Here is a 22,298-nt window from a genome sequence, read left to right as displayed (position 1 = left end):
TCAAAACATTTTTTTATTATTATTTCTGACATTTGTTTTTCTTTTGAGTGCTAAGTTTCAAACAAACTCAGAATCTTTGTAGGGTCATTTGACCATTTTCATTTTTGTGGTTTCTCTTCTATACTCTTCCCTGCCCAACCATTGTCCTGTTAGTTGTAATGGCATTTATTCCAAATAAGGAAATGTTAAGGAGAATCACTAGCCAGTAGACGTGCCCTAGATAAACAACAGAAAATCCCTGAACAGATTAGTGATTGGCAAATATTTTAATGGTTTGCTCTGAGAGGAAAGTCTGTACTATTTTAATACAGGAAAGGATTACAAACATAATCTTGCCCAGGGACTAGCTCTTCAGTACAAAATCTGCAATCAAAATATCTCCTACGTGCACAAGAATATGACTGGATCCTAAGTTTTTTAAACATGAACATACTACAGGTTAAGGAAGTACAGTGATAAAGGCTGATAGAAGAAACTACAGAAGATAACAGCTGTCAAACTAAAAACTCTTGATGACGTGAAAGTAGGACAAGCAAGATCTGTCCACATATGCTTTTTAAATTATTATTAATTAATTTATTTATTACATAGAATGCAGTTTCTCCATGAATAAGGTATTTGACCAGGGTGGATGTGCTCCACAATGCTTAGTTTGAAGAATTTAGAGCTACAGAAGGTCTGTAACTTTTGTAGATCTCTAGAAGTATGTACTAGTAATGTAAGAGTACTGTGTCATTTAAAAATAACTCTTACATTTTGGAACCGCTGGACTATAGTATCCGAGGTTGGGCTACCCATATATGTAGGAATCTTCAAAGCAGAGGCATGTGTGAAATAGCAGCAGATGTTAAAGGACACAAATTTTTACAGAGGACTGACACGCATGATAGTCAGAAACAGTAGTTGTACTGCTGCCTAATATATTTCACTTTGTTTTTAAGATTACAGAACAATGGACACTAAATCATGAAATATGTGCAGCTGCTTTGTGAAATCAACTGTAATCTGAATAACTTGTGATCAGGCCTTGTTGACATATAAGTTTTTCCAAACTCTTACTGTGTTAATGTCAACAGTTCCATAAATTAAAACAAAAAAGTGAAGGAAAACAGTTGTGTCTGTTTTGTTTTGGTTGTTTTTTTTTTTTGTGTGTTTTTTTTTTTTTTTTTTTTTTTGTATGGACTAAATTTTAAACTACTGACAATCAATATATTCTTAAGATCTTGCTAAAAATTAAATGCAAGCAACAAAAGTACAGAGTGTGCCTTTACTGCAATGTTTATCTTATACCAAAGCTGTTCAGTATGATACCATGCCATACCATGAAGCTCAGCTAGATACCAGGTTGTCTTCAAATTCACAGCTAAACCATAAACAGCAAAAGCAATACCTTAAAAATGTCCTAAGTATGACTACTAAAAAAAGAAAGTCTAGCATTTGAGACGCCCTTAAGGCAGTCAGGATAAATTTGCAAGTCAAGCACACGAGTCTGCGGTAAGGTGTGAACTGGAAACGAGGTAATCCTAATCTTGTAGATAATAATTATTGAAAGAACAGGAAATATTATACTATTAACTCGTTAAAATACAAACAGCTAATAAAGTTTTACTATGCAGCAACGAACAATTGCATACTTTGAAGAGCTTCCAGGAATTATTCATACTGTCACATGGATTGCAGTCGTACTGTTACTCATCCACAGGCCAAGATAACACACCTTCAGCTTTCAGATATCTATTTGCAACAATTATTTCTGTGTTTGGATGCGATTAGCTGATACATATTCTGCTAACATTCATGGTTGTGTTGCTGAAGAAAGAAGCAGATCAAATCCAAATGTTTAGTACATTTTCTGTAGTCTGAATAATGTGAAAACCACCAACTAGTTATCAATTTTTCAGATAACATAAAATGGAGTGGTTTATTTTTCTGTTATAGGAATTTCATTATTTAGTAGAAGAAAATGACTTGTCCATTATTTATCACTGGCTGCTTATTTATTTAGTATAAGGCTAGCCAAATATTTTGGCCCAGCAGCCAAAGAATCAGTTTGACATTCTTGGAAGGGTAGAATTCTTGCTAGCTCCAGGAAAACAAAACATTGAAGTATAAAAGGTGAATAAAAAAAGGAGCAAGGCATCCCTTGTTCCCTTTCTTTCAGGAATACAAGAGAAACCAACCAAACAAAAACCCCACAGAAACAGAAAAGCTGGAACTACGGAATATCTAGCAGTGAGAAAACAGGGATGAGAAGAAATATGCCACAACAAAGACATTTTTATGCACTTTTGAAAGTTGAGCAGAAGATTACTACACATGAATTGTTTCAGATTTTTCCATTCTGAAGCCGTGCTTCAGTTCTCCCCTTTCCATGACCAAGTTTCAGAAATTAATACTGAAGCATTAGCGTTGAAATGAATACAGAATAGGGTCTTGATCATAAACTCACAGACTCAGGTGTCCGCCTGTCCATCATTTCACCAAGGTCTTTGCATGGCTGCAACAAATTCACTTAATGCAACATGAGTTTATGCTCCTGGTTCTGAAAGTTCAACCTTATCTCACAGAGCTCTTGGGAAAAATAACCAAGATGTCACAAAGTCATTTTCAGTGACTGGATTACGTCCGTGCTCCATCACTTGGCAACAATAGATATTAGCCCTAGTGTTGCTATAGTTGCCTACACTGCCTCACAGCATGAGTGTTCCCTCAAATCAGAGAACAAAACATCCTATAGGCTATTTTAAATGTAATAATACTCCTGTGGCTTCTGCTGTTGTATTTCTTGGCTGATTAAATGCCACTTCATTATCATCTTTCAGGATCTCCTGTCACTGATTTACAGAAAAGTTTTCCCCTCTGTTTAGTGGAGAATCTTTAAATCTTTCTCAAACTAGCATCACCATCTCAAGTTGGAAAGCTTTCATGACAGAGCAAAAAGTTATGATTGCACTTGGTCCTTCTGTGTGTGATCCCATTCACATACACACCCAACGTAGAGCTTAAAGGAGCTTGTAAGACACAAATAAACCTGGGAAAATATTAAGCTCTAAATAATGTTTTTGCTTCATTGTTCAGACTTGCTCTCCTATCTTGTCCACATGGGCCAAAGTGTCAGTATCTCAAAACATTACCCTGGTTGAGCTGATGTTCAGCTCCACCTTCAACACGTCACCTTGGATGATGAATGCAAGCTCAGATTGGCTTGCATCAAAATATTTAGCAGACAGGTATATGTTTCAAAAGAAAATGGCAGGATATTAGACACTATTTTTGCATTAATCACAGACCACCTTTCCTATCTCTCAGCTTACTGATTTCAGAATGTCTTTATGCAAAGTTACCCCATCACTAAGTGGCTTCGTAATGTAATACAGGAGTCTGCATACCCAGTATTTAGAAAGTAAGAGCAGGTTCGTGAACTGAATCAATCTGAACAGAGCTGCACATTTCTAAGTGGCTGATCCATTATTTTCCAAAGCAAAAGGGAATAATTTAGTAAATGCATTGGCTTGATACCTTCATGGATTTTTGAAACAGATTTTTTTGTGTGTGTGTTATAAAAGCTGCCAGAATGATGTAGTCTGATTTAAGTCCCTGTCTGCAGCCAAAATCCTGTATGGCTTCAGAACACCACTAATGTCAACCAGGCTCAACATATGCATTCAAGATGCTGCCCATACAGAATGCATTTTAACTGCATTGCCTATTAAACACAATTGCACAACTTCAAAGTTATGTTCTTTTTTTTTTTTTTTTTTTTTTTAATGGGAACTACTTCAATTATATAGCTTTTAAATCACTTAAAAAGCAGAAGGCTGTCACATTAATATCTGCAAATAAATTAATGTTTTTGATAATGAGTGTGATTCCAGGGTTCTTAGTAAAGAAATAAATAAACATCATATGAACTAAAATAATAGCTTCTCTGGATATACTTAATATTCTGTGAGTAAAAGTTTTTTTTCCATATTTTCCTTCAAGTTGTCCTTCTAGTGCCCTAGCTGAAATTAAAGAACATCAAATTCTAAGCCTGTTTAATTTAGAATAGCAAAGAATTAATCCTTATAATGAAATAACTCCATACAGTGTTGTCTTTGAATCATTAGAGGATTTGCAGATAGTATCTTGTGAATGCAAACAAGATAATAATACAAGCAGAGATACCAAACAGCCCTTTTTCCAAACACTAGTGGGCATGCATATTCAACAAAATGCAAATATTGACTTTTCTGATAGCAACTAGATCAGATTGCTAAAGTGTCTAATGGGACCCCGTAATCCCACTGTGGGAAACAGTACTGACCTTCATGCTCTGTATGGTTAGCATGTAGCTTGCTTGCATTTATGATTCCCCTAACCTCTAAGCATTTGACACAATTGGAAGAATAAAGTAGACGTGTGGAAAAGGGCATTCTCAGACAGTACAAAAAAAGCTTGAAAGAAAGTAAAAGGCCTCAAGTCTCATAATATCTCTCTAGAGACACAAGGGTAGGAAGAAATGGCATTTGAAACTGACTGCTTATAAGTGGGTACATAAAAAGACTCATTTTTTCTTAATGAGTCAGGAAAGAGGATCGTAACAGGTCACATGCCTGAATGCTTGGCAGTCAGTATGACCAGCCTGTATGTTAGAATATGCAGACATATTAAAACCTTCCACCCTGTTCTGAAGAGCACTGTTCCCAACTCAGCGAATACGGTCACATGGATAGTTGGTTTTTGAATGGCTCAGTTTAACAAGAAACTTCAAAAAAAATTTTTAAAAAATAGATAAACCAAATTTTAACTGAGAAACACCTCTATACAACCACTACCAGAACTATATGGTACCGATTTACACTTCCAAATCTTTCCTAACACTGCACATTGAAGCCAAAATAAAGAAATGGATAGGAAGAGCCTCAGCATTTTCTGCTTATTTGCAGTAAATGACAGGAGACCTTCAAAACACAGTGACAGTGCCACTCCTCACTGTGAATCGGTAGAGGCCTAAATTCATTCTTTACTCTACTTCTCCACTAAAAACAACAGATGGAAAACCAAAGCCCCCCTTATCTATGGCTTAGCACTGCCATTTTGTGTGTGTTTTTTTCTGTGAACGTGCATTTATTTCTATTAAAGTTTGCTCCCCCGTGTATTTATACGGAAGTATATTGAGCCGCTTTAGAAAGACAGTTTAAGGAACATAAATATTTTAATAATACGGTATGACTTATGCCAATTTCATTTCATGATTTGTACAACTCTGCACGCTGCTTTTATTTTGAGATATTAATGATAATTATAAATTGTAACAAGATCTCTCAGCGTTTCTGGGGAAAGAAGGTCAGGTTACTGCTAATTAGATCAGAGTGCAAGTGGCGTAAAGGATCCTTTGGGCACAGAAATTATGATACCAGAATATCTTAGTGGATTTTTTTTTCCCCATTTGTAGTTCATTTTTAGTGTGCAATTATCCTTAAAGCTACAAAAACACAGCTTTCACATTTTATGAGGAAGAGTCCATGTGTGCTAATTAGAATCTCAGTGGCACTTACAATACAAAGGGGATTTTTGTATGCTTTTCTATTTGCTGAAATCTTCATTATTCCCTTCCTCCTGAGAAACTTGATTTAGTCCGTTCTATGAAGAGTTTTACAAAGCTAAAGAAAATGCTTGGTTTATTGTTCTGAGATTTATCTTTGAGTCATAATAAAACTTTTTCTTAAATTCCTATTCAAGCAATGCCATCATTGATATTTATGGTATTTCAAGAGAATTAAAATATCAAAATTTAAATGATTACCAGTGCGCCAACATTCACAATTTTATCTGTGTTCTTTTGTGTATAATTTGTATTCAGAGTAATTCGAACCTTACTAGTGCAAGTTTTTGTACTGAGCCTTGGCCAGTGCAGTAATCTAAGCCAACGCCTAGATTGCTGAAGTCTAAATGAAAGCCAAATGTTTAAAACAAGCCAACAGTTTTTAGCCAGCATATAGCACAGGTAACTAGATTTTATATGCCACAAACCCCAGCAAGCACGAAGAAGATAAAGCATCCTACTACATCATTTTTGGATGTTTTTTTCAATAGAACATCAGATATGTAATAATTCTTTCTCAAATCATTTAGATTATTTAACCAAAACTTCACTAGAATGGATTACTCACCACTAGAACCCTGTGGACAAAAATCTTTGCCAGGTTGGAGAAACCAATAAACAGGCTTATTTGGCCATTTTTGGCCTAACTAGCCAAATATCCCCGTGGCAGGGCCTTGGAGAATAACAATTTGTTATTACTTCCCATGAAACTGGTTCCTCTTTCAGTAACTGAGCAACGTAAAATTTGGCAATGCATATTCTCAACTTGGCTTTTTCTTATCCCATAAAGTCCTCCTTGGACTGTAAAACTGAAAGTTGTGTTCTATTACTACAAAAAAATAAAATAAAATGAAATAAAATAAATAAAGCACCACACCTAGAAGTGAATTCAAATATTTGATCTCTAAAAGCTTTGGAGGTTCAAAGGCATATTTCTGTCCTTGGATATGCAGAGGAAGTTGTATATTGAAGAAATGAGAAAACAAAATAGCCTGTTATCTCCTGAGAGCACAGCTTAGTTTCTGCATAATCAAAGATACGAATGAATAGCACGGTATGAAGAACTAAGAAAAGGTTCACACAAGGGGCAGAGTTGGAAAAGAAGCACGGAACTTTCAGTCTTCCATGCTGTTAAGAAAAGAATTTCTTGAAGTTTTCACATATAAAAATCTGTGTGATCACTGAAGTAGCCATTCGCTATTATTTCAAGACTGAATTTTATATGAAACATGAACATTTATGGATACAGCATGTCAGATGAGGTTTAAATAGTGCCATGTATAATACTTGCTACTCTTTTCCTCTCTCTACTAGAAATACCTTCCTTGATAACGTTAAGAAATCTAGAATTTGAAGTCATGTTGGTTACTCAGGTCATCAAACAACTGATCTACAACTTTGATTATCACATTAAAAAAAAAGTTACTCTAGTTTCTTGCAATTTATACCAACAAATTTCATCTCATTTTCACTATAAACTTGAAAATCATTCAGTTATTTCAAAGATATACACAGCTCTATAACTTAGTAATTCTACCAGAAATTTCTTGCTAAGAGAGCAGTTGCCTTGATGGCATGTTGTGACTTTTTATAATTCACGTGGATTTAAAATAACAAAAAACACAATTTTTATTTCTAATGGGTGTTGTTGCTGCTGACAGTATCTAACTCATATTTGCATTTTAACAAACATTAAAAAAAAGAATTTTCAAAGAAGCCCAAAATTCAGATGATTAAGATAGAAAGCTGGGCAGAAAACAGAAAAGCATACGTTCACTCCTTATATATGCATGCAACTGAATAATCAGAGGTTTTCCATCTTTTTATACAAAAAGCTTAAATAGCTATTGTGTCCTGTAAAAAAAAAAAAAAAAAAAAAAAGTACAGCATGTTTTAGTTTGACAAGAGATAATAAAAATTTTAGGCTATAAACTGATTAACCAGTGTTTTAATTAAATTACACTTTAAGTACTTGAATGGATTCTGGTTTTATTCTGTGGAATATTTACAGCTAGCCAACACCTACATGGTCCAAAAAGTATATCTTCACAGGATACAATTGCCTCATTTAAAGCCCATTACTGTTGCTTTGTACTGAAATTATTTTCTGAAGATGTGCATAAATGAGGACCAGTTCCAGCGCACATCTTCTGGGGAAAAGAATGGCTGTCTACCTAGCAACATGTCTTAGTTTAGGAAACAATGAAAATAAAACAGCTCTAAGCGTGTTCCTTTTAATTACTGAATCAGGGATATTTCTGTAATATTAAGAGCTACATTAATTTGTTAATGCCCACGGGATGTTGCTGATTCATATATCAGGGTACCAGGGTACGTATGATACCAGGGTATCATTACTGTAGTATCAGATAGGCAGACAGATATCTGTACTAACAACCAACTTTTTTTTCTGAAGATGCTTATGTTCTTCACAGCAGGAATGATGGTACAGAATCATTTTCATATTTCTACTCTGTAGACAAAACAGCAGGAAACTGTTGCTGTTCATCTGGGAAGAAAGCACTATTTCTTTTAATAAAATTCTTGAAAACTCTTCTGAATCAAAAGAATGGGAAAAAGGGAAAAAACAAAGCATAAAGTTGCATTAAGTCGTGACAGAACAGATTTTGAAAGGTTATTTTTAAAGCTTAGGGCACTTTAGTTTACAATCTAAGAATTAGGTTTTCAGGCACTCATGGAGCTATTTACATTTTAAGGATCAAAAATTAAAAGGAGTTTATCAAAGAAACCTGTATTTATATTCGTAAATTGAAAAAAAGAAAGACATTTGATCAACAGCAACCTCCAGTTGGGATCTTCTCAGAAGAGGGTCTATTAACCACATTTAAACACATAGTTAAAATAGATGCATTCATTCCTTGCAAATTCTCCTTAGGAGCATTAGACTTCTAAGCATAATCAAAAGAGGCAGCTGGGCCCACCCTTTATGATAATGTGCCATGCAGCTTTATTAATCTGACCTTTGGAAATAAATGAGAAATTTAATACTGCCCCACCATAATTGTTAGTGGCAGGCATTTTAGCAGTCTTTAATTTGCACTTCACTTTAATATCTGCTTTCAGTTATGATGTAAATGTTAACAGGATCTGACACTGCTAATCGTGTTCCTGTGTCTGAAGCAGTGGCAAAAGAGTGTGTTTGGAGTAAACTGGGACGTGACCTTAACGGATAATGAAATGCATCAACCCTGGCTCTGCAAAGAATAAAACAACAAAAAAATGAATGCTGTAATTGTTTCAATTGACATCTGAGTAATATACAGTGCTGCAATTACTGGGTAGGCCTGAGGATGTGGGGGAGTACAAATCATATTCACCAGACTCATATTTCAAGGTTACATGAGTTCTGACTGTCTTTTCAGCTGACTGAGAGAGATGTATGACACAAAATACCACTCAAATAAAGTCAATAGCATTTTAAAGAATTCACAGCGAAAGCAAAAATTCTGTTTTTCAGATGTTATGAGTAAGAAAATTTCTTCTGCATAACACAGATCTGTTGTTCTTTTCTGCACAAGTGCACTTAAAGGTTTTACGATCTATAAGCAACACAGAAAAACAATCTGCAATCTGCAAGTCATGTTGATAACTATCAAACTTGTGTTGTAAGCATGCAATAGAAGGTAACATAGTACTTGAATTTCTACAAACAAGCAAAAAAAAATAGGAAAACAGCTACTTACAGGTATCTAGTGTAGAAAAACATAGATTATTTCTGAAATACCAGTATGTACGATCTGTCTTTTGAACATCCTGCACTTTCCTCAGAATTCACTTTTTCTTTTAGGACAATCATCTCTGGCTTTTAAACATTTCTGCATAACAAATGTCCCATAGGAATTTTTTATTATTATTATTTTTTTTTTTAAGTCTACATCTAAAAAACAGATGCTTTTAAAGACCTGTGTGGATTTTTAAAGGATCTCTATCTTTTTCGTTGACATAAATATCAGACCTTTTTTCCTCTTTAGGAGAAATTGTATCTTAGAAGGCTATCTTAGATCAACTTATACTAAGATAAAGCTGAGATCTAATAAAGTGATATACAGTAGAAGAATAACAACAAATAATAAAAGCTGCTTTTCCTCAAATGAACTCATTGATTCTTTGACTATTACATTATATACTTATATACAAGAAAAAATGTTTCTAATGTAACTACTTTACAGCAGTTTCTAACATTCTGTATTCTTTCTGAAAATCCATTCCAAAATCTTCTCAATTGGTAAGATGTGAAGACTACCATACTTCAACATTCAGCAACCTTAAGTCGTTCTTGCTCTGATTCTATCGCTTGCAGTCAGAACAATCACCTTCTACATCACAAGTACTGTGAACTGGCTATTATATATCAGTGTTAACTGAGGCTAACCAATGGTGCAGGTACAAAGCCAGGAGAGTTCTGAGTTTCACAAGCAACTGCCTCTTTTACATTCTGAGAATTCCATTTCTTGTGTAATCAAATGTGTGTTTGCTACACATGAACAACTTGACATGCATCCCCTGCAAACACGGCACTAATGATATTATTATGAATAGCATGGCATCCAAGAATGCTTCATTGTACCGCTTTCTCTTTGAATTCAGTGCAGGTCTTTGGTGCACAAGAGCTACTTCAAAGTCCTTCAGAAGCCATTTGTGTTTCCCATGCTTCTTTCAAGGAGAAGGAAGGAAAGCAAATGTAATATTTTTCTGAAAACAAATCTACTTCAGAGTATTTCTTTTTTGGAGGAGGCGGTTAAAGGCATAAAAGAAACCTAATATATGAAATTGCATAGCTTTAGCAAAACTGTGTGACTTACAAACTCCATGTCAGTAATAAAAGAAAGACTAACTTAGAGAAAGTAAGGTTCCCTGTTTCATTTTCTCTCTTCACCCCGCACTAGAAAGAGCATAAAAGATCTCTCCAAAACATTTGCTGTTGCATTCAAATTAAGTAGGAGCTACTTTCACACGGGAACTTCTAAGAACTCTAAACATTGTAAAACTTAGGAAAAAAAAAAATCAGACTGCTAGTCAAAATGTACTTCTACCAAAATAATTTGCAGGTTACACTATTATAATTCAGACTACGAACATATTTAAATAAGCAAAACTGTAAACATTCATTCTTTTTCTATAACTAGTAGAGTCCAACAAGGAAGGAATCTATGCAGCATTGACTATTCAGGATTTTTTCTTCTTTTTTTTCTTTTTTTTCCTTTCTGATGCTGAACCCCTTCTCTATCTATGCAAGTGAAGTTTTTGTGCACCACAGAAAGAAACTTTATGAACACCTATGTATGCATAATAGGCTGTGCCTATTTTCTCCAGTCTACTTCTGAAGGTCTGTCTTGAAATAGATTTCACAAATTAACAAAATGTAACCTAAATTTAAGGTGGACATGGATGAATTAAGAAAAAAAGATAACAGTTACCAATCTCCTGCATTAGCTCTACAATACTACTATATACCACAACCATTATATCTGTTCTTTGTGCAGACATTTCATTTTGCAGAATTATTTCCTGGAATTTCTATCCCTCTGAATATTTTCCTCTGCAATAGCATGAATGTTACACGTGAAAAGAAAAATAAATGCAAATGCTCATTTTTTCCTCCCTGAAGAAAAACAAAGTTGGAAAAAAAAAAAAAAAAAAACTTTGTATCCTTAACTCCTAACATATTTAAAGGATTTCAGAATACATCTCACCCTCAAGTAGCTCTAGCTTATTGGCAGAAATAATGACTACCTATTCAAGAAAAATTACAGATATCTTGTTATTCCAATGCATTTCTCAACAGGCAGGAACTACTGAGATTTTATTTTTTTTTCACGTGGCTTAAAACAATTTTTCAGACTCATTCTAGCTACTTGGTTTTCTAGTTAGCTTTTTAATTCAAGTTCTTGTCAGGGCAAAAGACTTAAATTTTGTAGCCATCCCACATGAAATTAATAGTTTCAGTCAGCTGAATTGAGGACATAATACTCACTGTAATCAGTTAAGAAATTCTACATGATGTCACTCATCCCCAGATGCCACCATACACACTTAACAGCACTGTCTGCTAGTTTTTGTAAGACTACGGACAGGAAAAGTAATTGGAGAATTTTTTGAATGGGAAACGGAGCTGCATTTCTTACGGCAATTCTTAACAGACAGAAGGGATGAGAATTTGAGTTGAGTAGGCACTAGAGGAGAATGCAATAGGATGCAAGTGTCAGTATTGGCTACAATGAATACAGAGAATCCTCAAATCACCTCTTAAAAGTTCATTCAGCTAAATTGGAGCATAAAAATAAAGAAAACATTTGGAAAACAAGGATATTTAGTAGCTGCATTCCAAAGTAAAGTACACTCTTAGACATACATTTACCAACTTGCCTGCTGTTACATATACTCTCTAAAACGCTATAAATTTTTATGATATGCCCTGGTCTACCAGAAAAGAATTACTATATTGTGACAAATGAAAATATGGATCAATTCATCCAGTAGGACTGCAGTTCAGATTCAAACCATTTTCACATAAAACCAGCCTGCTGAAATACGAATTTAGAATCATGTGATCAAGCAGACACGATGATTCACTGGATGCATACATTACAGAAAGTGAGGAAGTGGATTCTTTTCCATAGTTCATAGGTTTCACATAGCATAAGATCCTGATGCCATATATTCTCGTCAGGACATACACAGTTTTCTTCACTATCAAAAGCAATACCAGACTGCTATACTGCAGAATAGACAGCTCACTCACCCACTGGCATGTGAAAGTATCCTAAGTTACATTGACACCCTACAGATTTGTTGATTTAATTAAGGTGTTACTGACTCTGTCACTTAAATTCTTTCCATTTTGAACAGTGTTAAGCTTTTTCTCCATCTTTATTGCCTGATGTTTTTCTGGGTATAGAAAAAAAGACTACAGTACTAGTATGGAAACCCAGAGAAAGCCGTAAGTGCTGTGCAGGTGTGTTGTGTTACCTTTTAAGGAGCAAACTACCAGTAAGATGGGAAAGCAATGCCCATGTGGTATCTCTTTATTTTCTGGTAGCTAATGATCATAAAAGGTATCTGTAAATATCTGAAAAGCAGGGCAATATGTTCATAATAATAAAGTAATAAATTGTTTTCAACCGATCAGTCAGTAATGATTTCATACTCATATTATTAAAGTAAGCATAAAGTTAGAGGGATTTAATATAACTGAAAGCCTGGGTTATAATTGTGGTCAGTCAATATTCTCCTGCTCAGTTTTGGATGTTAATGATGTTCAAAACTCAGATCAGTAATTGCTAGCAAAAATTTTAACAGCATTTTGCACAAGTAGCCCCCTAAAGCACATCTAAAACAAAGTAAAACCATGTAAGTTAATATCATTGGAATCATCTACATACATATGTCACAGAATCATAAGGTCTGTGTTGGAATCAAGGTCTGTGTTGGAAGGGACATTAAAGGCCAGAATTCCAACCTTCCCACCGTGATCATTTGCAAATTATTACTATTATGACCCTGTGTTTGCTTTCCAGATCTTTCCTGGAAAAAAGCGTATACCTTTCAGTAACTGTTCTTGATGTTGCTAAAATGAATGGGCAAAGATAGACAAGTGGTACAGTGATATGATACCTGACACAATATTACAAAACTGATGACCATACTCTCAGTCTAATTTCAAAATTGTTTTGGAGGTTTTTCAATGGTTTTGTTGTTATTGCATGGTTTGGATATTATTTTATATATATATATATATATATATACACATATATATCACACAGTGCTTTGCTATTCTGAAATTAATACATAGTTTTTAAACCTACACACTTTTGTACAATAATTCAAAGTAATGGCGACCAAATTTTTCCACGGATCATCCAAACCAGCACTAGTTAAGTGAATTATTTTGTGACAGCGTACTGTAAATGTGACTCCGTGCTTTCTCCTAAAAATGATTGAGATGACTTTGAAGTTTGGAAAAAAATTGTCAAGTGTCATCAGTCAACTTTCTGATTCTTGTGATTTCTACATTAAAGATAGTAATATATTCTATTCTAAGTATTTAAAATTCTCCGAAGCTAAGCATAAGCTAGAAATACTGTTCTGCACATTGCTTACATACATGCTTCCTAATATTGTTGTACATATTCCCTATTTATCTTGAAATTATCTGTTTTATCTACTATGGGTGTGGAATAAAATGATATAATTTGTGTACAGGAGTTAAGTTTGGAAAAGAGAGGTAAGGCCAATTTGTGATTCCAAATGAGCAAGGTGATTCTGTGCTCTGTTATTTCTTTCAAGTTAAAGAGGTGCTTTTGGAGAACCAAACCAATAATTAAAATATTTTAAGTATTTATTAACAAATGCTAAATAAACAAGCGTTATCTATGTATTCAAAATTTGAATGCACAGCAGGTTATACAAATTTAAATACCTCTAAATTTCTAGTGCTTATGTTAAACATAACTATGAAATAAATAAATAAAGTTAAAATGTTTAAAAATTCATATGCTGTAAAATATTTCATATTCTTACACGGTTAAGTAATCTTTTTTTAAATCAGCCTACCTTGTTCACACTATTGTTATTGAACAGAAGGCTTGTGTTTTATCCTGATGATAACTATTTTAACACAAAGAAAACTCTCAGAAGTACAACGAAGTTTGCCATCACACAATTAAATTTAAAATGTGTGTTGTATTATTTTATGTAAAAGCAGTGTTTCTTTCTTTCTTAAACAGTGTATAGAATCTTCTGTTATATGTTGCAGAAAGGTAAAGAATATCACAGATCACAGAGAGATTAGATCAGTGTCAGAATAGGGCACATTTGAGTACTGGCTTCTGTTTTGGTGTGAATGACTTAGTGGTTGACAGCAGAAGTAACAGATGGGAAAAACAATTGGGTCAGAAAAACGACAAGACAAAAACCAAGCACTGCAAAAATAATAATAGCATCATTTGAAAAACATAAATAGAAATCAGACATATTTTACTTCATCTATTACTTTAAATAATGCCCATTACTAATATATTGATCCTTGAATTCTGCTACAATATCCTCATCTTCTAAAAAATACAGTCCCAAAGAAGTACTGAATTACAATTAGATACTAGAACACGGATATACATGGAAGTTACAAGGCACACCAGAGCCTCCAGAGTTTCATTAGGCTAGCCTGTTTAGCATGAGCTGCAATTGTCCTCCAAATTAAGATGACAACGTTCAATTTCAAAGTTTCAGAAGACTTAAGGACCTGCAAAAAGCATTTTGTCCCTTTACTGTATTTAGTAGCTGCAAAATACAGAGAGCACAAGGAAAAAGCTTTGCAATCTACACTAGGAAACCTGCTTTAGCAGGGGGTTGGACTAGATGATCTCCAGAGGTCTCTTCTAACCTCCACAATTCTGTAACTCTGTATGTGAAAAAGTGGGATCATTTTTCTAAAGCCTGCCCCGTGTGCCTACGAATACTTGGTAATTCTTCCAGACCACTGAGATCTTCCATGTTGATTTGTCAGCTTAGGTTGCATGCACAGCATACAGGAAGTTCAGTTGATCAAAACTTTACTCAAGAGATGTTACAGATATAATCACAACAAATTTTGTGCATCTGAGTACCAAACTCACTGCCTACTGGGAGATGATGAACATCTCTCTTAAAATAGTTAAAATAGTTTGATAATTTGCTTTGGCTGCAGTTGCTAGCAATACTAAGAAATGTTTATTTGATTAGTTAACAGCTAATGAACACAATGAGCACTCCTAACCAGCTCATGGTTGGCTCCTAATTTTAACTGTTCCTCCCCATAATGACCATACACCTAGACACAGTAGGGGGAAAACCAATCAAACAGGATGATGATACAACTTTGTAATCACAAATGTCCATAAAAAGTCACATTTCAATACCTTTCTTTGTAAGTATAGATTTAAAGCTTGCAATTCCTCAAATTTAACAAATCTCTCATTTCTGTGATCTAATCTCAGTTTTCATCACCTTTTTATATAACTTATGTTAAATCATAAAGTTAGATTTTTGAACAATGTATCATGGGTACACTCACAGAATCTCAAGGTAATTCACCCAACGACTTCAGAAAAGAAAACTTAGTTCAGATGCTATTTAAAATTAAAATTTTCTTTTTGGTTCATCATACTGTGAACATTCTTTAAAAGAAGGACTTACGGTCCTTGAGATGATATAAATTATATGACCAAGAAAAACACGACACCACTCCACACAATCACCATATTTGGCCTTCCCTTTAGATGTCTGTGTGTAGCCTCAATGTGAAGAAAAGCGAGGAAATAGAGACTAATGACCAGTGAATTAATAACAGCTAACACAGGTGATGCGATTATACACTTTTTTCTTATGTAATAAAAGAATTAGGCTAGTTTGTCACTTAACTCTCTCTCAGGAACCTTTAGTATGGTATTCTTTTCTTTTCTATCCTCCCTTTGTTTTCATCTTCAAAGCACTTCACAACCTACCTCTGTAAGCACCTACAATATCAAGACAACATTCTCCGCGTGTGACAGAAATTTCACCTTTCATTATTTGCAAAACAAACTTTTAACAAAGCGACTTGGGTGTTCTCTTTCTTAACAAACGTTATACTAGAAAGACACATGAAAGACACATCTGGGTTTTGGAACATTCTGTTTTATTGATACGAGGCTGTTTCTTTAACCCAGATATTCTTTTTTGTGTAGTGCACAAAATAAAGTGTAGTGAAAGTATAAAGAGACTTAGGCAAAAAACACAGATGACTACTTTTGTAAGGCATCCCACTAAGGATGCGATTCATTTGTGAATAAATTGTAATTACATACAATTACAGATGAGCAGAATGAAAAGCTAAAGTGACTGTACCAGTGTGTCATTAAAATATACCAAGCTTTCACAATCTAGTTCACAAATACACTACGAAGACGGAATAAATCTCATATAGAACATAGCAGTCAGCCTCATTTTTCCCTCTATCAAAGTTATTTAAAAATGGCTCCTTAGAACATTTTATCTCACCTTCCTGGATATATTTTTGCCATTTCAAATACCAAACACTTAGCAATCATATATATACGTTTTGTTATTACTAAAAATGAATGATTTTTTTAATAGTTACGAGAATGAGCACATTTTGAAAACAATTGGCACTTACCTTCACTTCTTGAGCTCTCCTGATTCTTTTCCTGCTGCAATTAAAAGAAAAAATGTATTATTTTAAGTTATAGTTAGCATGTAAATCAAAGACACACAAGTTCAAAAGAACTCAGTCTAGTTCATCCTCCTTCCTGTTCAGCTGTACTGCAGAAAGATTATTATACTGCCTGCTTTTAAAATCCCCTAATATGTTTCACAATGACAATGATTGAGCACCAGAACACACTACCCAGAGAGATCACGCAGTCTCTGTTACACTACATCTATCTTTGGAAACATTCAGAATTCACCTGGCTAAGACCCTTTCCAATGTGATGTTGCTCTGAAGTTAGACCTGCCTTAATCAACTGGTTGAACTAGCTGGGTGTCTAGGTGACCATATGCCTAGATGATTCCGTGAGCTAAGGAGGGGTTGTCCAGAACCCCAGAAGCAGAGTTTAACTTTTATCAGAATTATAAAGTTTCACCCCAACTGACAAAATGGCTGCAGGACACTGACAAGAGAAATGTTTGCCAGCCTGGGAAATGCAGTTCTGGCAGCTCAGCCTTCATCCTATTGAGTCAGCAAGGGAACCAAGGACATCCCTGAAGTGCATACGGACACCAGAGGGTCAGAGATGTCCTGAAGATACTACTGGTGAAAATGAAACAAGCATCATAGGAAAAACTTATGACCTCAGAAGGTGAACAATAGCCTGGGAAGGCCTGAAAAAGTGAGTACTGATGTGAGAAAGTTTAGTTTAAAGAAAAGAAAATAAGAGACAATCATCTATTGGATGTCTTAAGAGAAAGACCAAAACTAACTGCAGCTATTGGTTTCCTGAAGTGATCATAGAATCACTGAGGTTGGAAAAGAACTCTAAGATCATCCAGTCCAGTCATCCACGTACCACCAATATTGTCCACTAACCACATTCCTCAGCATCACATCCACGCAATTCTTGAACACCTCCAGGGACAGTGACTTCACCACCTCCCTTAGTAGCCTGTTTCAATGCATGACCACTCTTTTAGAGAATTTCTTCCTAACATCCAACTTGTATCTTCCCTAGCACAACTTGAGGCTGTTCCTTCTCATCCTTTCTCTGTTATCTAAGAAAAGAGACCAACACTAGCTTCGCCACAATCTCCTTTCGAGGAGTTTCAGAAAGCTTGTTGTAGAGATACAGAGGTATCCTATACCCTTTTATATCTCAGTGCTACAAAAAGGGTCTGATTTTGATCCAAACTGGAGATTTCCTCTCTGAGAAATTTCCTGTGCTCCATGTGCTCATTTCTATTATTATTTTTTTCTCCACAAACAGATGGAATTTTCACTGGAACGCTGGGTTAACTCCGTGATATTGCAACATCAGCTCTGCAATGCTCCACAGACTGGCTGCCGTATCATCTTTGAAGTGAGGCTCTGTCCTTTACTTTGAGGCCTTTCTCAATCTATCTCTAGAAGTTTCTCTGAAATCAGTTTTAGACTCTGCAAGATCAGTCCCTCTGAGATCAGTTTTCTTTGCAAGATTTCTTTGAGTCTTCTTTGGCCTAGACCCCCCTTCTGCAATTGGTTTGATACATTTGGTACAGCTGGTTTTATGAATATTCATAAATGCACATAATATGTACAATATAGATACGTATAGCCTATTGTAAGTGTACCTCCTGTAAGTTTGGAACCTGCAGTACACATGTATGTTCACTGCTGTAGCATTTTGATAGGTTGGTTGAACCTTTAACTCTATACTAGTTGCTGTATTACTTATTTTACTATGTCTAATTGCCTTCCTACTAATCCCAATTACTGCTACTCCTAATTAGTAGTATTTGCCAGATATAAATGCTTCCGGGTTATATTTATGGATAACAAGTTATTATATACATAGTTACTTTATTAATCACAAAATACAACAATGGTGATTTGTGGTGATAAATTGAGATCTTTTGAAATAAAGTTCCCATGTCTTTGTGCATTACAAAATCTTATGAACTTACTGTTATGAACTTTATATAGCTAGGGGCTGGGTAATCTGCCCTGTTGGATCATGCCAAAAACAAACAAGCTTTTCTGCACGTTCAGTATTAAAAATACTGAGCTAGTTGTATTCAATGACTGTAATGCAATAGAAAGTGCAGCAATGACAGCAGCGTAACAAAGTCCTAGGCTGCAGAAAGTGAAAACTTCTTCAAATGCAACAGCTATAGGCGCAAAAACAAAGGAAAGAACCTACTCACTCACTCAGAAGACCTCATGTACGTAAGGAACTCCAGTGAGATACCCTCACCTCCACTGCCAACCCTTAAATGAGATCTGGGAAAGGGTGAATCCTGGCTCCACCCCTTCCAGTCACACAGCTACATTCCACACACCTGAGCTCTCCTGGGTTGGCTCTGCCTTCCCACCAGGTTCTCTACCACTGGTTCAAGCCCTGACTTAGCATTTCTGTTACAACAATACAAGAAAAAGCAATGTGAACTTAAGGCAGCAATCTATCCCCAAAATTTTACACAATAATTGCTCAAGAAGATGTTCTCTATATTGTATACTGCAAAACACTCTTCAAATACTTTCTTCTTTATAAATTTGTACCAGGAAAATGGTGTTGGGAATATGCTAAACGTTTTGGTTTTGTTTTTCAATTATGGGATACGTTTATTTTAATTATTTTGACAGAACAAGGAGACATTTATTTTTGCTATTACTGCAATTCCTAAGTAGTATCTTTAATATTATGTAAACTATTGGTAACAAAGTGAATGTAGTGATTACTATCCAGGCCTAATTGCCCTATTTTATTTAATCTATAAGCTCCAAAGATCTATCATTAGGGTGAAGTATCAGCTTTACTGTGCCTTAAACATGCCGAGATTATATGTATGAAACTACGGAAAGGCCTTCGGACACTCTCACTTAATTTGATTTATTAGCTTCAGTTCTAATATCGTATTATAGTGTGTTATCTTGTATTCGATATCTTATTTAGTAAATTAGTTTGTTTGTCCTCAGATTGTTGCCACTGTTTTGTTTTTAGCCCCGTATCTCTACATTTTTCCCCTTTTTTCCCTTATCCCTTTCCCTGGGTGTGGGTCCCCTCACCCCACTTGTCATGGAACTAGTCCAAACCAGCCCAAAGACCACTGACATTCTTGGTGGAGAATGAGGGCATAGGCCGCTTTTCGACCTTTAGAATGAATCTTTCTCTGCTCTCAGAGAGCTCCATTAGAAAGTTTATCTCTACTCCAGGGTCCCATAATTGGAAACACGACCTTGAAAGTCCAGGTGTACTGCCAATATTGTGGGATATTTGTGAACTTCTGGATGCTGCTATCTTGCTATTGTAAAAAGAAAAAAAAAAAATGCTCTCTCTTGTAAAACTGCTCTTCAAGGGAATGCATTCTATCACTTTTTCTCAGAACATACCAAGACTTAGTTAAGTTTGCCACTCTGTTCTATAGAGCTAGAAGTACATATAATTCAATTGAAAACACTGACAGAAATACTTACCTGGTATCTGCATACAATGTGGCATACAACTCCAGAGGGAGTTGCTAATTCTACAGAACTTGTGGTTTTTAAACAGTCTCCCAGTCTCTCCTTTGAATCATTTATGCGGTTTTTTAATGCTCATCCGATAACCATGATGACAGTCTTCACTGGTATCTTCATTTATCATATTTTGAGGAAGCCTTCCTCAAAGCCAGAGAATACTGAGTGGCAGGGAGTGTGGAGGAACTTGGAGAGACTTTAGAGAGATGGACATCCCCGGTGTCATGGAACTTGAACACCTGCAAGATCCTGGGAGCCTAAGCAGATATTTGAGACCGATGTTGCAGCTCAGGCAGATCTGAGGACGCACAAATGATTTAGGGCCTGACTTATGCTTACTGGCCCTTATTCATTAATCTCCCAGAGAGTGAGAGAGTCTCTGAAATTGAGAAACAGAGTCTCCAAACCAAAAGAGAGAGCCTCCAGGAGAGAGTCCTGACTGAGACTGAGAGAAAGAATCTTCAATTCCAGAAAGTATTCTCGCTGAGAAACAGAACCTCCGAACTGAGCGAGAGAGTCTCTGAGCTGAGGACAGTCTCCAATCATAGAGTGAATCTCCAATCCGAGAGCCAGAATCTCCAGTCTGAACAAGACACCCTACAAAATGAACGAGATGCCTTCCATCCGAGCATGACGCCTTCCAAACTGAGCAAGACACCCTCCAAACAGAACAAGTCAAACTTCAATGTCAACAAGACCTCCTCCTAAGCGAACAAGTCAGACTCTGAGCTGAATTGGAGATTAAGAGCATCGAAACTGACCAACCTGGCCAATCACAGGAGGCACTGTAATCAATTTCAGTTGCTCCTATAAGAGGATGAAAAATGAAATGAATGTCACCTTATTTAGCACAGAAGAGGAGGAGGAGAAAGTAGACAAAGAAGGTCCAGTGGAACAGTAAGACTGTCGCATATTGCCTTGTGGCGTTACCTTCATGATTAGGGATATGAAGAAATGACATAAAAAACCCACTGTTGCACTTCAAGCATGTGTAAAAGAATTACAAGACAGATCAACTACCAAGGTGAACTTCTTCAAAATGGTGACTGCTCCAGTTGTTGTGGGACACGGCAAAAGCTATAAGAGCAATAGAGATAACAAATAGAGGAGCTCTGCCTCCAGCCAGGAGGGGGGAAACCATTGACACAGCATTAAACTGAACAGTAAAGGAATCTGATTTCCTGTTCTAAAACAATATGGCAATGCTCCTTTCAACCCAATCCTGCAAATCTACATCAATGCGTGTTTTTCTTTTTCTCATGTTGTTTTATAACAACAAAGTGGGTCAAAACCTGCACCTATCTGAAAAGCACATCTTCGAAACAGTCCATGTCTACATGAAATGCATTGGTCAGATTTAAAGAAAAGAAAGAAAGAAAAGCCCACACATACTTCTGTTTTTATTGACTATAAAATGTGAGCTACCTGATTTTAAAGCTTTTTCACAAGCAAGTCTAATGTTTCCTGAATACAATAAATGGTATTCCTTAATTACAGCCTAAATTTTAAGGTAAATCTAAAGTACAGATTCTCATGTCATCCCAGGTTTAGCAATGCTTAACTCCTCTGACATTTCTTTTTAATCTCTCGTCAGCATTTGGTTAAAACTATCTAGCCAGTTCTTCCTTTTAGTCTTCACAAAGGAGAATATTTTCCTTTTCATTTTCTGTCTTTTCAGAGGTCACGGAGCAAAGCTCAGACTTTGCTCTAACAAGCCAGAGGAACTCAGAGGAATTTTATTCTTGTTCAGCAAGATGGACTTATTTAAAAAGAAAAAAAAAAATGTGGCAAGAAGTCAGAGTTATGTTAGCATTCAGACACTGCAGCGTATGGGCTCAGAGGACACTTTGTCACCCCATGAGCCTGACTGGTCTTAATTTATGCTTCCTCCATTCTTTTAGTTGTAATTATAAAGAATGGGATGTTTTTTTCCAACAAAGCTGCAAAGCCTGTGTCTGCTGCTCAGTCTACAATAAGCAGATTCTGAAGACTAATCCAGGCACT

At 35.7% G+C, this 22,298-nt stretch overlaps 1 protein-coding gene across 3 annotated transcripts in view; it reads right to left on the bottom strand.

The window, feature by feature from the left end:
• The window catches only part of FSTL5 (follistatin like 5), a 342,003-nt gene that overhangs the window by 176,895 nt on the left and 142,810 nt on the right, over positions 1 to 22,298 (bottom strand). For all 3 annotated transcript variants that reach the window (XM_052690344.1, XM_052690343.1, XM_052690346.1), the window contains one exon: positions 16,761 to 16,794. In XM_052690344.1, coding sequence (XP_052546304.1) covers positions 16,761 to 16,794 — 34 coding nt within the window. The remainder of the gene's footprint in view (positions 1 to 16,760; positions 16,795 to 22,298) is intronic.

Source organism: Tympanuchus pallidicinctus, unplaced genomic scaffold (genome assembly GCF_026119805.1).
Source record: "Tympanuchus pallidicinctus isolate F22 unplaced genomic scaffold, pur_lepc_1.0 scaffold26, whole genome shotgun sequence".
Taxonomy (NCBI): Eukaryota; Metazoa; Chordata; class Aves; order Galliformes; family Phasianidae; genus Tympanuchus; species Tympanuchus pallidicinctus.
This window is presented reverse-complemented; position numbering and strand designations above follow the sequence as displayed.